General features: G+C 50.5%; 1 protein-coding gene across 2 annotated transcripts in view; it reads left to right on the top strand.

Annotated features, from left to right (window-relative positions):
- CPNE2 (copine 2) overlaps positions 1–17,183 on the top strand; it is a 41,870-nt gene that overhangs the window by 9,474 nt on the left and 15,213 nt on the right. For both annotated transcript variants that reach the window (XM_041458972.1, XM_041458971.1), the window contains exons 2-6: positions 1,244–1,440; positions 6,798–6,977; positions 8,312–8,386; positions 11,104–11,175; positions 14,681–14,764. In XM_041458972.1, the coding sequence (XP_041314906.1) occupies positions 1,273–1,440; positions 6,798–6,977; positions 8,312–8,386; positions 11,104–11,175; positions 14,681–14,764 (579 nt within the window). In that variant the 5' untranslated portion in view covers positions 1,244–1,272. The remainder of the gene's footprint in view (positions 1–1,243; positions 1,441–6,797; positions 6,978–8,311; positions 8,387–11,103; positions 11,176–14,680; positions 14,765–17,183) is intronic.

Here is a 17,183-nt window from a genome sequence, read left to right on the forward strand (position 1 = left end):
AGAAGGCTCCAAGCCTTGGGAGCCGGAGCAGTTTTCTGCTCAGAATTCATTGCAGCACTCAGGACAGCTGGTGGTGAGCCCAGAGCTCCTTCTCCCTCCTGGGATCACCCTCTCCTTGCCCTCCATCCCCATTCCAGCTTGGAAACTGAGCTGCAAGGGAAAAGGGCAGCAGCCCAGCTCCTGGCAGCACAAGGGCTTGTAAATACTCATACCCAGGCAAAACAAATAGATAATATTAATTGGGGCTTCAATGCCAAATAGAAGCAGATGGTTTATCAAGGTGGAGGAAGGCAATGTTTGAGGGCTTCAGATAAAGTGGACAAGCTAGGAGCCACTCTTGAAAAAGAAGACAAAAAATATTGAAGCAGCTGCTGAGGAGCTCACTCTCCACTAGCAACCATAGGCACAAAAGTTTGTTAGTATAAATTAATCTAAAAATGTCTTTTTTTTTTTCTTTTTCTCCCCTTTCTTCTCCATTGAAGATCACTGGTGATTCATGGCAAGTAAAATGTATATCAGAAGTCAAGACTATCCTGTGGGATGGGTTTTTTGCACTAATAATGGTATAAAACACATTTATCTCTGCAAAATGGCTTTGGTAGCAGACTCTTGATAAGATTTTAAATGGATTTTTGGTCAGGGCCCTGTAAATCGTGCTCCAGATCATGCAGTGCTTGTCACATGTGCCTTCCCTGCTCTGAAACAACTATTGCCACTTTTTAACTGCTGCCAGCGCCACTGTTCTGTGCTGGCCTGGGGAGCTGGGTGGAGATGGGGCTGATTGAGGGCTGGAGCTGCCATGCATCACATTCTTCCTCGCAGTCACCCCTTTCCCTATGATGATTTGCAGAGCAGAGCTCAAGTTTGCCCCGGTAACTCAGGTCCATGCTCTGTTGCCTGGGGACAGCCAGACAGCAATCAGGTTTGTGCTGAAAGATGCTGTGGGAGCATGGCTCCTCAGCACCAGCAAAAGCCCAGCATGCTGGAAGAAGAGGTTGGGGTGTACCCTCTCCCTTGAGGGAGTAAGATGTTACCTTCCCTTGAAAATCTGTTATTTGTGGAGCAAACTCACAGCCGGTCATGGGTGTGCTCTGCTGGGCTTCCACTCAGGACACCTGGGAGATGCAGCCAGCAAGGCCTCGTGGCTTAGATCACCTGTGTAACGTAGAGCAGGAGGCTCTGCCTGTGGGACACCGTGTGTGCCCAGCTCAGCAGGGCTGACAGAAGGTTTGCTGTCCCACAGAGTGCCTGGAGCTGCTGCCACCGGGCTCCATGGCCTACACCGTGCCGCCCGCGCCGGCGGGGCCCGTCGGCTCCCAGTACTGCGTCTGCAAAGTCGAGCTCTCCATCTGCGGCCAAAACCTTCTGGACAGGGATGTCACCTCCAAATCCGACCCTTTCTGCGTCCTCTTCATGGAAGTCAATGGGAAGTGGGTGGAGGTAAGTCCTGCTGTTGTGTGGATTTATTCCTCCTGTGGTTTGCTCGTGCTGGTGTCTCTCTCTCTGTGCTTGTGCCTCCCTGAGCAGAAGTGGAAGCTTTTCTGGTGCTCCTGAGGCTGTGTGTGGCACCAGTGTGTGAATTGTTCTGTGTCACAACTGGTCCTTCCCCCATCAGTGCTTTCTGCTTTTTGCTGGGCATTGGCTTTAACTGCAAATTCTGTTTTATACCTGCAGCCGTAGATGGTTGGTCTGGGAGGGGGCAGGGTAGGCAGAGTATGGACATGTGATGGATACAGGCCCCCACATTTGGTACAGCAGAAAATGAGTATTAAGGGATTTAAATCATGTAAACCATGCAAAAATTTTCCCAGTTCCTGGGAAATTAGGTGGTCTCATTCAGGTGCTTGGCCAAGGAATCGCCAGGATCACCTCAGGTGTCCAGCAGCTGATCTCACATTCAGCAGGAAGAGTGTAGGGGAAAACCTCACTTTGCCACAGTCTGCAATTAACTTTTTTCAACAGCCTGGATGAGAATAATGAGCTTCCCAGCCTTGATAAGTGTCATCTCTGACCTAATTGTGCTTTTCAGGAATTTTTCTTTCTGTCAGTAATGTCTCAGTCCACTGGTTTTGATCCCGAAGCTTTCTATGTGATACAAATGTGTGGTGCTTTTAGGTTTTTGTTTTTCTTTTCTTCTGCTATTTTTAGCTTCTTTCTAATTGGCACGGTAGGCACTGGACTGAGCCTTGAGCAGCAGCTTGCCCGTGCTCTGCTGCCGTGGTGTCAGCAGGGGTGGGATGGGCTGGCACGGGGTGTGGTGTGCTTGTGGCACCTCGGGGATGCTGCTGGCATTGACTCATACGTGTCAGGGGTGCTGTGTGGGTTTGGCTTGTGGCTGGGTGCCAGGCAGGGTCAGGAGAGGTGGGATTGCCCATGAGAACCTCGCTGGGTGGGATGTTTGGTGGACTCTTGGCAGGTGATGCCACGTGGTTCACAGCTACCCCCTTGTTCTCTGTGATTTTGGCCACACAGATGTGCCCCTTGCCCTAAGGGGAACGTCTCCTGTCTGAAAGTGATGGCTTTAATAACACAACTGAAATGTAGGGGACAGAATAAGCCCATTGGAATCCATCCTACCCCACTGCCCCTTTGTCCTCCACACCAGGTTAGGGACATGTCCCAGGCCTTGGAGCTGATTGTGGTGGTGGGTCTCCTCCTTTGGCACCAGCCCTGTGCTGGTTCTGAGCTGGGCAGTGGGGCTGTGGCCCCAGCTGATGCCAGCAGGAAGATTTCTGCTCACTGTTCTTTCTAGCTGTAGCATTTGTTCCCAAATACAATTACTTTGTCTCACTGAGCTTAATAGGAATTTAAAATCTTTGTGAATCAGCCTTGGAGGTGTGGGGGAGGGTGGGACGATAAACCACAGGCTGGGAAGTGAAGATGGGCGATGTTTAAACGTTCTGCCCAGTGATGTCATCTGGCGGAAGCCACGAAAGAGCTGACCTGTGGTGCCAGGAACAGGGACAAGGGACACATGACTCAGCCCTGCAGCTGCCTTTGTGCCACTGAGTCATCCAGGCAGTCCTGCACCTTCAGCATGAGCTTCCCTTGGCACTTCAGACAGCATCTCCCCGAGTTGGGGCAGGAAGCACCTCCACATGCTGGGCATGCTTGCAGGTCCCCAGCCAGCCTCCCTCTGGACACTGGAGCCTCTCCAGCTGCTTTCACTGGGCACAAGGGCTGTTGCTGGAGATGGTTTCCTGGTTTTGTGCTCGATTTGCTGAGTTGTAGAATCGTGGAATGGTTCCTCTTGGAAGGGACCTTAAAGGTCACCTCATTCCTACCCCCATGCCATGGCCCTTGCTTGAAGCCACATCAGCCTGGCCTTGAACACTACCAGGGATGGGGCAGCCACAGCTTCTCAGGATAACCTGTGCCAGGGCCTCACCACCCTCACAGGGAAGAGTTTCTTCCAAATATCCAATCTAGCCCTGCCCTCTGTCAGTGTGAAGCCATTCCCCCATGCCATTGTCTGCAGTCCCTCTCCAGCTTTCCTGTAGCCCTTTCAGGTGTTCTAAGGTCTCCCCTGATCCTTCTGAGCAATCCCAAGGCTTTCAGCCTTTTCTCACAGGAGAGGCACTCCATCCCTATAATTGTCTTTGTGGCCCTTTGAGGCTCCTATCCAAACAGATTTTTTTAATTATCCTGGCTGCCTCTTAAAAACCCCAATACTTTTCTCCTTTTTGGTGGCAAAGGCCCAGTTCTTTCCAGGGACTGCAGATCTGGAGGGGATGGCAGGAGCTGCTGGCAGGTGAGGGATGGTGTGTGAAGAGGCCTCATGTGTGATGGTCACCAGCAAGGTGACTTGTGCTCACTAAAACAAAATCAAACCTTGTGCAGCTGTCAGCTGGGGATATTGTCGTGCTTCACACTGGCACTAGGCAGGAGATTAAACTGTTGAATCTGGGTGTTGAAGAAAGCCCCATCACTCCCAAGTTTACCTCAAGCTGGCTGGTATTTTCATACTCTTCCTTCAGCCACCTTTTCCAGAGCAGAGCTGGAGATGGGACCTCAGGTTATCTCCTTCAGACTGGGGTCTGGGTGTGAAAGGACTGGTTTTCCTTGATCCCTGGCTTCCCAGTCGTTTGAAGAACATGGAAGGACCTAAAATCCATCTCTGCTGCCTGTGCAGCCCCATCTCCTTGGCCTGGAAGGGGATTTGTGTATCTGTGCTGCTGAAATGAAGCAGAGCTGTGGATGCCCTCTGCTCCTGGTCCAGCTCACCCCTGGGCAGATGCTGGGCTCCTTTGGGACAGGATGGCAGCAGAGAGGGGACAATCTGTGTGAAGCTGTGTGGCCCTGGCCAGCTCACAGCCCACTGGTGTTGATGGGTTTGGTTCCCTGGGGTGCAGCAGGTGGCTATTCTGGGAACACAACATTTACTTTAGTCGTTTCTTGCCAATTAACACAGACTAAGCGAGCGATTTCAAAAAAACCCTGCAATCCTTGGGTGTATATATAGCAAATTCACCACATTTCCACTGAGCCCCTCCAAAACCTGCCTTCTGTGCTGAATGAGTTTCTTTGGGACTAAGGTATGTGTTTGCTTGCTTTATTTTTTTTTTTTTCTGGAGGCTTTTTTCTGCTCTGCTTATTCTTGGCTCAGCAGCTCTGGCAGACATCCCACTGTCCCACAGCCTGGTGCTGCCCAGGGATGCCAGCTGCTTTCCAGAGAGGTCTTGCCCTGGACCTGAGATGCACAGGCAGCTCAGCCTTGCCCAGAACTGGGTGTCCTGGCTGCAAGACAAGGTGGAATGCCAGCCAGGGTCACAGCATGGCCAGAGGCTTTGTGCTGTCCCACAGGGAGATGGGATGGTCTTTCCAGACACTGAGAACAGCAGCTTTTGATAAAATCACACTGGACAGTCCCTGCATTTCCTTCTCTTTTAATATCCATGTTACCATATCCTGGGATAACGGGGTGATGTGGCAAAATGCCAGTACTGTCATAACACCTTCCACTAGCCCAGGTTGCTCAGAGCCACATCCAACCTGGCCTGGAGCACTTCCAGGGATGAGGCAACTACAGCTTCTCTGGGCAACCTGTTCCAGTGACTCACCACCCTCACAGGCAAGAATTTCTTCAGAACATCTGATCTACACCTGCCCTCTGTCAGTTTGAAGCCATTCCCCCGTTGTCCTGTCACTCCAGACCTTTGTTCAGAGTCCCTCTCCAGCTCTCTTGGACCCCTTTATGTGCTGGAAGGTGCTCTGAAGTCTCCCCAGAGCCTTACCTTCTCCAGGCTCATTCTGGTGGTCACCATGTGGTTTCTGGGTGGCTCTGGCTGAATTAATTTTCAGTGACAAAGCTGTAAGATGCACTTGCCTAAATGCCACTTTTTCTTTGCAGCTGGACAGGACAGAGACAGCTGTGAACAACCTCAACCCAGCTTTTGCCAAGAAGTTCATCATTGCAGTGATACCAGCATGATACCATCTGCTGCTCTTCTGACAAAGCTCCTGCTTGCCTTGCAGGCTGGAGGTTTCCCCCCCAGCTGTGGGTGTTTCTTGTTCAGCTCTCAGGCTCTGCTGCCCATGCCCTTCCTGCCCCTTTCAGCTTCATAAGGATATTTTGCATATCAGGTCCTAAACTTGCCCTTGTCTCCTGCCTTTCAGCGTGTCTGGGGGGGAATACGGGTTCTGACATTAGAGTTCAGACTCTCCTTGCCTGTGGACTTCCAGAAGTAAATACTCCAGCTTTTCTCAGCCTCAGATTCCCCAATTTCTAACACTTTGGCCAAAATCCTGGGGGTTTGTCTTTGTGCAAGCTCATGACAGGATCCCTGCTGGTGCTGCCACCCTTCCTGCAGCGTGAGTTACAGGGTCTGGGACCAAAGTTCCATTGCTGGACCTCCATCCTGACTGTCCTCCAGGTGTTTCTTTGGCTCACACAAGGCTTTCTGACCACCTGTGCCACGCAATGATGTAAACCCACTCTTCCACCAGCTGCCTGCCAAGTTTGCTCTGCTCCTGTCCCTGCTCCTGGCTGTGGGATGCTGCAGGGAGCCGTGGTGCTTCCCCTCTGACAGTGGGCTCCCCACGTGCCTTCCAGTCTCCATCCTCCTCTCTGTGCCTGCCCTTCCAGTTCACCAGGGACATCATTGCTTCCAGCCTGCTCGCAGCAGCTCAGGGTGACAATATCTACTGAAGTTTTGTCTCTGGGCCCTTCCCGCCTCTTGTTGCTACTAATGCTTGATGAAATCTATGAAAAAAAGGGACTGTGGTGATGTTTTTTTATCTTTTTATCTATGGAAGGCCAATAAAGAAGAAACCACATGGATGTTTTGGTTTGAGTTCCAGAGGGAAATGCTAGAAAGTTGTGTTCTGGTTCATGACACTTCTTGTTTTGCTTGTCCTTGTTGCTGGCTGCACAGACTAGAAGAAACAAGTCTGGTACTACAGCTGTGAGGGTCTGGTTGAGGATCAGAGATGTGTGAGAACCTCAGCTCATGGGAGAACAGGGCTTAGAAGCAAATGAAGCAATTCTGGCTGCAGTGATCCTCAGGTCCATGCTGACCTTGGCTGGTGGGCACTTCCATCCTGGCTGTTGGGTGGGAGGGGTGTCCATGCAGCTCATCCTCAGGGAGGCAGCTCTGCATGATGTGCCATTGTGTGTCTAGATGGATCCCAGCTTGTGCACCTGGGTGTCACAGCCTGTGTTTGGGGACAGCTCTGCTGAGGGCTTGGTGTGCTCATTCTGGTGGTCACCATGTGGTTTCTGGGTGGCTCTGGCTGAATTAATTTTCAGTGACAAAGCTGTAAGATGCACTTGCCTAAATGCCACTTTTTCTTTGCAGCTGGACAGGACAGAGACAGCTGTGAACAACCTCAACCCAGCTTTTGCCAAGAAGTTCATCATTGACTACCACTTTGAAGAGGTGCAGAAGCTCAAGTTTGCCCTGTTTGACCAGGACAAGTCGAGCACTCAGCTGTATGAGCATGACTTCCTGGGCGAGTTCTCCTGCACGCTGGGCACGGTGGGTCTGAGGTCCCTGCAGCAAGGGGACCCCAAAACACATCAGGCACAGGGATGTGGTGAGATTGCCACTGTTCTTCTTACCCCATGCAAAGTTTTCTGACTCCTTCCTGGAAAGACAGATTTAATTTCCTTGTCACACTTCAGCTGTTGAGGTTGAGCTGTTCCACATTAGGGAATGTCTGCTTGCTCAAGTCTAAGCTAGTCATGGTGTGGGTTTCTGCTGGTGCTGGCAAAGAGACATCAGCTGGAAGCTTCTGGTTCTGTCTTCACCATGAGTTATAGCAGAGGGCCCTGATGACCACTTTGGGCTTGGGAAACTTGGAGATACTTAAAGTTAGGATGCAGATGTTTAAAGGTAGTCTGCTTTTCTTTCTTAGTTTGGGTTTTCTCTTTCTGAAGTTTTGTCCATTGCTGTTGTGTAGCAAAACATTCCTCCTGCTTGAGCATGTTAGTGTTGGAATGTGTCTTCTGCTCTTCCTGTGGAAAAGCATTTGGGGCACAATGCAATTTATAAGTTTTTGGAAGGTATTTTCATTCATGAGCCCAGACCCTGTTAGAAGCTGGCAGCTACACTCTACAAATGTCTTTGTCCTCTGGCTCAGAAGCAGGGAATGAGGGGGATTTTTTCCATCTTTTTGCAGCTGAGAGCTGCTGTGGTGCCTGGCACAAATGCAGAGGCTGGGATCTGGGCACAGGTAGTTCCAGCGGGTTGCTGGATCTCCATGTGAACATCTGCACCTCATAAGAAAAATTACAGGTTCTCCAGATCTGAAACTCACTGAGCTGGGGAAACTCTCAAGGGTTTAATTAATTTCCCAGTTTATTCTGTGTATCCTGTTACAAACCAGAAGTGAAGGGAAGAACATGCCTTTGGGGGGGCTGTCCCTGCTCAGGGGGTCCAGAATGATGCTGGGGGAGAGCATCCAGCTTGTAATCAGGATCCATCCATGGAAACATGTCCTGCAATCAAGGTGCTAGCAGGGGTCATGGTAGAAGTATGTGAAATGGGCCTTGAGGAGTGAGTGGTGATGTTGCTGGGAGCAAATTGCAGTAGTTCTGTCTGTGTGAGACCCACTGATCTCCTCCACTGGTCCCTGGGTTCAGTGGGAAGTGATGCTTCAGCCTCCTGTGCAGCCACTTCTCTGCACCCCGAGGGCTGGGCTGTCAGTGGTGATATTCCCACTCTCACAGTCATCCCTGCATATTGGTGCCTTTCTTCTGCTCTTGCAAATGCTTAATCTGAATTAACCAACATGAGCAATGATCAGTTGCTTATGAGTCTGCTTTTGATCACTTGTACAATCATGGCTTTATTGTCTTTGGCTTCTCTAGATTGTCTCCAGCAAGAAAATTACACGGACTCTCCTCCTGGGGAATGGCAAGCCAGCTGGGAAGGGAATGATAACGGTATGTTGGCTCCTTTGTGCTGCTGCTGGGCCTGTGAAGGTGGATGGGGGGCAATTCAGGACACTCACAGGGGGTCCAGGAGATTGGGGTGCATCTCTTGAATATTTTTCCCTTTGCCTCTTGTTCTGCTGGCCACTTTGGTCTGTTTGGAGGACAGTTTATTTGGGACAGGGACGATCTTGCTCAGTGTCTTTCCTGTGCTTAGCACTGTGAGTCTTCAACATCTGCTTCAGTCTCAGAAATAAAAAATACGTCAGTCTGGAGAAGTACAAAGTAAATCTGTGCTGCTGTTGTTCATTATCTGGTAGAAGGTGCCGGCTCAGACCTCTCTGGTGCAGCGACAGGTAATAGGGCTCATTCCTTTTGCAGGGATGGGTGATTTTGTTTGTAGGATGAGGATGTGCCATGGCAACAACTCTCATGGCAACAGCCACTGCTTCTGATACAGACCCCTTCGGGCAGTGGCCTTCCTGCTGCGGAGCTCTTTAGCAATGTTCTTTTTTAAAAAGAAGATACTAAATTTAGGTGTGTTTCTGTTCTACCTCAGCTCCCATCATTTTTGGATCTCTGCTGTGTTGTGGGTTTTGTGAAATGCGCTGCCAGGTTGTGGAAGGAAAGGCCAGCAAGGAGTTAAACTTCTGTCAGGTTTAAAAGCATGGGAAAGGTTTAAAAGCCTGGGACCTGGTGCATCTCTGTTGCTGTTTGCTTTAGGGGAAGACATTTTTCTCTCCTAATTGCTGCAGTTATTCTTTAAATGCGGGAGGAAAAGCCGCAGTGAGGTTCAGATGTGGGGCCATTCCCAAGGCTCTCACATCCCATCTGATGCTTGAGTGGGAAGAGCTGGAAAAGTTTCCAGTCAAGTTCAAAGGCTACGTGCTTTAGAAAAAGGAAGGTCCTGTTCTGTCACTAGTGTGTCATTAAACATCCAAGGGGCAGTGACATCTGCTTAATTTTGTAGAAGTGATACAATTTCTTGATCTGGGTTTTTTCCTCCTGGTCTGGACTGGGTGATGACAGCAGGGTTGAGTGTTGTGGGCACCTTTCCCTGCTGCTTGGTGCAGTGCTGGAGCACAGGCTGTGGACACCACTGGAGGAGCAGGCTTCAGGGAGCTTGGAGCCAAAGCCTGACTTCCTTGTCCTCATTCCCTTCAGCTTTGCCCAAATATCCATTTTCCTAGCTGAGATGCCACACAGGTGAATGCAGCAGAAGAACCTTGGCTGAATAGATGGGACTGTGTGGGGGCCCCTAAGTTTGAAGAGAGAAGATCCCAAAGCAAACCTCCATGTTTGTAGAAGTCAATTTTAAAATCTTGCTGCACCCCTCTGCTGGACATAGTGGTGGGGATGTTGTTACTGTCTGTGCTGGCCATGAGAAGATGCCACCAGCAGCCTGTGGCAGGGTGGCACAAGGGCATTCCTGGCTTGTCTGCACACCTGGCTTTTACATAGCCTACAGGAGCCCTAAAGTGTTGGATTCCAACTGGGCATGCTTTTGTGGGGCTGAGGAAAGGGCAGATTTAATCCTCTTCCCTACAGTTTCTCTTCCTCCTGCTGGTTTTGGTGACTGCTTACACCCACCAGGGACTAGATGGGAGAGAAAAGTAATTTCATGGCATGGCAGTAGGGAACTTCTGTATGGAGCAGAGGGGAAAACTGGGGTTCATATGCAGTGAATGGATTCTCTGTGGACCAAAGAGTTGTGTCCACCATGGGAAGGCCAGGAGGTTGTCCAGGAGCTGTGGCTCATCCCCTCACCCAGCTGCCCAGGCAGATGCAGGAGCTGCATCACTGCCTCCTCATCTCTGCCAACTCCCCAGCTCTCCTAAGTGCCAAGAGCCCTCTGATCGCTCGTTCTGTAGAAAATTGTCCCCTGGAGTTCTGCAAGTTTTTCTTAAAGCCTTGTTGTAATGATGCTGCATAATTTCAGTGCAGGACAACCCCTTGTGAGAGCCAGAAAAGAGCCATGCTTGGGGCACTGTGCACAAGGACAATGTCCGTGCTGTGTTCCTGGCTGTTCTCCTGCCCTGGGAGAAGGAGGATGCAGCTGGGAATGCTGGGGAACAGCTCAGCCCACCTCAAGAGATCAGAGAAAGGAGAGGTGGAGAGCAGATGCTTGGGCAGGAAAAAAAAAAAGACAAGTGATTCAGAAAATGGCTTGTAATAAAAGTGAATAAATGTGGGGTTTTGTTATAAACATTCCTTTGAAATACCAAGAGACTGATTAGACCATATTCCAGACAAAACTGGCCCACTGGGGGTTGGCGGCTGAAGCCCTTCTGGAGCACGTGTGGATAAAGTCTCTCCAGGTGAAGTGGTCTGGGCTGTGCTCCTGCCTGCTGCAGCTCCTCAGGAGCAGTCATGGAATCTTCATCCTTGGGGCTGCCTTGCCAGGTGGTCACGTGGAGACATGGTTAAGTCCTGGGTTCTGCCAGCATTTCCCCTAAGGGAAGTGTTCCCCTAAGGATATTTTTGCCATGCCCAGCCCAGGACATGGAGGATGAGGTGGCACACCTTGCTGGCAAGGGTTTCTATGCCTTCTCCTTCTCTTGGCTCAGTCCTTGGAGGCTTCTCATCCTTGGAGGTCCTGAATGAGCCCTGGTGCAGAAAAGGCATGTGAGACCAAGTCCAGCACAACACTCAAGAAAAGGGGTTGAGTTTTTAACCAGAAGCTTAATTTTTTATGCTGAAAATGAATGCAGCCTTCCCTTGTCTTTCAGATAGCTGCCCAGGAGCTCTCAGATAACAGGGTGATTACTCTGAGCATGGCTGGCAGAAAACTGGATAAAAAGGTGAGTGGAGCTGTGTCTGGGGGATGCAATGTTAAATTTCTTCCCTTGGGATCTAAAGAAATCTCTGCTTTGGGTGTAGCAGTGACAGAAAGCAACCCCACTGGAGAAAACTTCAGGGTTAACTGGGTGAGATCCTCTAGCTGCTGGGTACAGCTGTGCCTCAGTTTCCCTGTTGTCACGGGGTTTCTTCATCACACATCTCCAGATGGAAGGATTCTGTGTGGCATCTGTGTATCAGCATGTCTCAGAGACAGCAGATTTACTCCCTCAGTGGCAGCTGTTTGGAATTGCCTCCTGACAGAACTGGAAGTTTTGATGACCCTTGACTCCAATATCTCAGACGAGCTTAGAGCTCCTGGCTTGTCACCTTCAGCCCCTCTGGAAATGGGGCAAAGATCTGCTTCTGTATCAAAGTGTAGGGCCTGTCTTCTCCAAGGAAGTGAGGATCTTGCAGAGGCAGGCAGCACATGAGCTTTGCTTTGGATGTGATGCACAGGAAACAGTGAGCCTCTCTGAATGGCATCATTTCTGACCTTATTTACCAGGCAACCAGAGCTATTCCTCTTGAACCACTCCTGTTGCTAAGCAATCGGTGGGAATATTATTTTTTCCTTCTTCCTAGTCTCTCCAGAGTTTGTTTTATTGCCAGGATGGCCCTCAGTTTCTTTGAAAACAGGGTAAAGCAAGCAGCCAGACAGAAGGGTATTTGCTGGGGCAGAAGATGGGGCTCACCCAGTCCTGTTGTTAAAACTTGGTGGGTATCTGGTTTATCCAAATTGTTTTCCCCACCTGTTGGAAATGGATGTTTCCTCACCCTTCTACTTACCTTGCTTAGTGCAAAGAGCCAAATACCCCAGTTAAGAGGTAACAAACAGTAAACAACTCCATTTCATCTATAGGTGTCAGCAGAAACGTTGTGCTCAGTGACCACCTGCTGGCACTAAGAGCTGACAAAGTTTCTTTGCCAATTCCCATACTGCAGGACAGAGCTGCAGTGCTCAAAGTCCTGCTCATGGGCAAAGGATGCTCAGGTCACTTCATGCAAGTTAAAATGGCCCTTGAGCAGGGACATTGGATGGAAAAGAGTATTTTTCTGTCATTTTTGGTTATGGTTGAAATGTAGACCTGGGAGCTGGGTAAAAGTTGTTTAAGCTTAGGAAAGACAGTGGAAAATTGAATAAACAAAAGAAAACCAAGGTTAAGATTGCAGCCTGGGGAATTGCAGCATTCTGTACCACACAGCATGGAGCTGGGGAGCACGGCTACAGGCTCAGACATTATAGGAAGGGACTGGATCTCACAGGACTTTGTGGTGGCGTCATGGGATCATCTTTAGTGCACACACCAAGCTGAAGCTGTGGTCATCCCTTACTGGCAGCTGTGCCACAAACCCTGCCTGGAGCTGTGCTCAGCCCCAGGCAGCTCCTTCTGCCATGGCTACCCTGAGGCTGGGATCTCTTTGAGGCTGCAGGCAGGTCCTCCTCCCCATCACATTCCATCCTCTCCACCTGCATCTCACTACCTTGATTTAAATGTTGAAACTGCAAAGCAGGAGCATGTCAGCAGCAGATTCAGCCTGGGGCTCTTATACCTTATGATCAGTTCTTGGGAGAGTTGTTGAAAGATAAAATGTCTTGCAGAAGAGGAGGTGTTTCCACCTGGGACCAGCCCTGTGAAGCCCAGAGCTGTCCGTGCCACCAGAGCGGTGGGGACAGCAGGAGGGCAGTGGTGCCTCAGCATGGCTGGGGGACACAAGTGCTGCAAGCCAGGACTGCTGCTGGAAGCTGTGATGTGGGGAGCTGTATCTGCTGGGAGTGCCAGCTCCACCCTCCTTCTCCACAGTGTGTTAAAACCAGTTTGGATCGTTTAGATTCTTGGATCAATTTGCAGATCGATCTGGTCTGCCGAGCTCCTTTGGTTGCTCAGTTTCCATCTCCCGCCAGGTTTGCAGGGGTGCGATGTGTGTGGGTTTGATGTTTTAAAATAGCAGCCCACAATCTTGTGGCTTGGAGGCATCTCCCACCCTGCTTTGAACAGAACAAGGCTGACTGGACTTGCAAGCCAGGCTGATCCATTGGGATGGCAGCAAACATCCTTCAAAGCTCCCCGGTGCCTCCAGCAGCCCACGCTGGGCTGCTGCTGCTGATGGAGCTGCCTTGGCTTGGAGATTAAGCCAGCACAGGCAGGGTCAGGTATCCACCACTGGCTCTTTAATCCACCTGTGAAGCCTGCAAGTGCCAAGCCCAGGTTGTGGGTGAGCAGGATCAGAGCTGTGCTATAACCCAAAGCTGCAGAAGGAATGGCTTGTGTTTCTGTCCTACAAAGGTGTGAAAAAGGGTAGGAAAAAAATAGCCTCATCTCACCAGAGAGCCTTTATGGTCTGTCTCTCTGCAGAAGAATTTTGACTGAAGCAAGTTGTAGTTCTCCCAAGCCAAAACACTTTGCAGTGATTTACTTTTCTGGCTGGCTTCAGAAACAGGATTTAGATAGAAATGTTGATGGATTTTCTGCTGGGATATCGCTAAAACCCATGTGCATCCCAGCTGCCATCTCCTGGGCTTGCTGTGGACAGGAGGTCCTGGAGTGTCCATGTTTCCTCCTCCTCCATGCACAGCCCCTCTCATCCCCACTGCATCACTAAGAAGCACAAACCCATAAAAAGTTCCTCCAGCTCTTTGAAGGATTCAGACACCCACCCTCCTCCTCTAGGAGGAAAACCCAACTGAAATAACTTGAATTCTCGATAGATTGTCTGGAATATTTGGGAATTGGTTTCTTGTTAGCAGCTCCTTGGTTTTTTCTGAATGGGAATGAAGTTCTGCCTGGAAGAGCTGGAGTTTCCCTGTCGGTGCCACCAGCGCCTTCCTCCTCCCCGGGCTGCGGTGCCGAGCAGCCCCCGGGCTGGCTCCCAGCAGGGGTGTGTGTACATGTTCCTCACAAAGCAGAGCCCTTTGTCGGGGGATTATCTGAGGAGACGCTGGCAGCAGAGGCAGCACACACTGACTCAGGGCTGCGTATCTCAGGGTGTTACATGATCTCTGTCAACACCAGGGCAGCTTGCTCCTTAAAGACTTCCTCTGCTTATGCTTTGCTGCTGTGTGTAGGAGGGTGGATTTTCTTCCTTTCTCCCCCAAGACATGCACTTCAAAATTCTGTTTTTCCTCTGAGGGTTTGGATGTTTTTCCAAGCCCAAACGCAGCTGCCTCCCAGCTGGGGTTGTTTTCTGTGGCATCTGTGTCCAGAGAGCTTTTTGGGTACAGGCACGCGCTGGGACGCCAACACACCCACCTCACAAAATGTGCTGGGGAAGTCAAGGGGATTCACACAACCAGGACAGGGAGGTGGGCAGGACACTGCCTGTGTGTGCTGCTGATTGCCAGAGTGTCTGACCTGGCCCCATGAGGACAGGAGAGTGTCTGCAGGGCTGGCAGTGACAGAAACATCTCTCTTGGATCTCTGCTGCTTGCAGAGCACCATGTAACCCATCCTGTTCTTCTCCCTCCAGGACCTTTTTGGGAAGTCAGACCCCTTCTTGGAGTTCTATAAACCAGGTGATGATGGGAAGTGGATGCTGGTTCACAGAACAGAGGTGAGCAAAACTCCAAACTGAGCTGCTGAGACATCTCCATTCTCACATCAGCTCCTCTTGCCCCTCATGGCGTTATCTCATCCATGGCCTGTAGAGCAGGGTGGGCTCCAGGGATTTCAAAACCTTACAGCTGGCTTCCTGGTGTCCAGTTGAGGCTGCTGGACTCCAGCAGATGAAGGTTCACTGGGGCCAGCAAAGTCTTGAGATCTTTTCTGTGCACCGCTGTATCTAGCATGCAGAGAGGGAGATGGTCTTGAGGCATGTGATAATCTCTGGTCTCGTCCTGGGCTTAGACAGAGCCCTGGGCCACTCTCCCTCCACTTTCAGGAGCATTAGGATGAGCTGTGACCTGGGGAGATGTGATGTGAGGTGGGGAAAGGTTAAAATGAGCTTTTGCCACCCCTGCACCTAAGCTGGGTGTTCAGGCACCTCCAGTTTCAGTGCATGAGCACCTGGTCTCGTGTCTCTCATGAGCCAGAGCCACAGCCAAGGAGGCAGAGAGCTGTACCAGGGTCTTGGTGGGTGTGAGCAGGGCCAGCTGACCCCTCCTCTCCCTCATTTATACCTGCTGTGGTGTTTTGATCTGGGCTGGTCATGTTCTCAAGCTGCTAAAGCCAGTGATGTTAGGAATACCAGGCACAGCATCGGCAGGGAGAAAAAGGCTGGGTTTTGCTTTAACAATGGACTAATAAGTACTTTCCAACTGCTTTCTTTCTTCTCCTCAGAGCTTGTTTCAAGGCTCTTTTTAGTTTGCACATAGTTCCTGGCAGCTGGCAGAGAGAGGAGAGGGAATCACTGGAGGGGGGACACACAGCAGCTTCCATGGCAGAGGAAGAGAGCTCCATCTCTCCCCATCTCACACCCTTCTTTTTCCATCCTTTTTCTTGTCGCCTCAAAGCCTGGTTAAGGAGTTGTACCATCACAGGAAAGTGCTGTAACAAAACACAGGGGGAGCTCAGGCGGAAGGAGAAAGTGGTGTTTATTTACAAAGTCTCTCCATATGTTTGGTTTTACCACTTCTGTGCAAAGTCCATGAGGATTTCCTTCACTCACACACCCACATGAGCACCAGGATGTGGATAATGCCTTCTGTCCTGTGGTACCAATACAGGCCATCCTTATAACCTCAGCTCTGCTGTTTATTTTTTCATGCTTTCCCACACACCTTTCCATGCATATTTAGTTCACATCAACCTTAGTATTTCTCCTGGATTTCTGAGGGAGCAGGCTGGGACGTTACTTGTTTTTTCTCTCATTATTCAGTGTGTGTAGCTGGGCTTTGACTCAACAAGATGTGTTTCTCAGATGTGGGGGTTTGGAGTGGCCTCCAGCCCTTCTGGAAGAGGCATGGCAAGGTGACTGTGCACCAGCCATTGCTGGGATCTCCAAAAGCATGCCAGCTTTGTGGGGAGCAGATGTCTGTACTGGTGTTTCCTCTGAGTTGCTGCCCATTGTCCTGTCTCACTGAACCAAGGTCTAGACAAGTTTTCCTTCAAGTAATGGATGCTCCAACAGCCTCCACCTTACCAGCCCTGCATACATCCAGGTGCCCTGAGAGGGATACCACAGTAGGTGACCCATCCCTGGAAGTGTTCAAGGCCAGGTTGGATGGGTCTTGAAGCAGCCTGGTCTAGTGGAAGGTGTCCCTGCCCATGGTGGGGGATTGGAACTGAATGATCTTTCAGGCCCCTTCCAACCCAAGCCATTCTGTGATACTGTGACCATCTCTGTGCTTTGAGGCAGAATATAAGAAATAAAGTTGTCCATTCTTGCAGCTTCCAGTGCAGGAATAAACCAGCTTTCAGTCTGATGCTGGCATTTCTCCTGTCCCAAAGGGCAGGATGGGTGCACTGCTGCAGCTTGTTGTCTAAGCGTAAATGTGAATGCTCAGCTGGAACTCTGGATCCTTCCCCACCCACCCTGGTGACCTGGCAGCCTGTGGGCAGCATCTCGGGGTGTGTGGGCTCCCCCTGCTCTCCCAGGCTCCTGGAGGAGGTGTTTACAAATCCAGCTAAACTGTTCCTGCGGTGGTAGGGTTTCCCCACTCTCAGGAAGAGCCTGGCTGTCAAACAAGATGCCAGTTCCAGGTCCCGTGCAGCTGCTTGCCCACAGCAGCAGCCATGGATCTATCTCCTCCTCACTGCTCTGTGTGTGACTGTCCCAGCTGCAAAGATCCAAGGTCCTGCACACCAGATATCCCCCGTGTTTGCCTTGCACAGAAAAGGGTTAATTTGCTGCCTGTGCCTGACTTTCCTGTGAATCTCTCTTTGTGAGCACCACACCTTTGTGAAAAGGGATCTCTGCCTGCCCTGCAGGCACCTCCAATGTACACAGCATGTGCCTGGAGCCCGCTCCAGTTTGCTTAGGTTTCTACTAAGCAATTGCATTCTCTCAGGAAATGTCAAAAAGCATCAATTAA

The sequence above is a fragment of the Pyrgilauda ruficollis genome, unplaced genomic scaffold, assembly GCF_017590135.1.
Source record: "Pyrgilauda ruficollis isolate IOZ18807 unplaced genomic scaffold, ASM1759013v1 scaffold13, whole genome shotgun sequence".
NCBI lineage: Eukaryota > Metazoa > Chordata > Aves > Passeriformes > Passeridae > Pyrgilauda > Pyrgilauda ruficollis.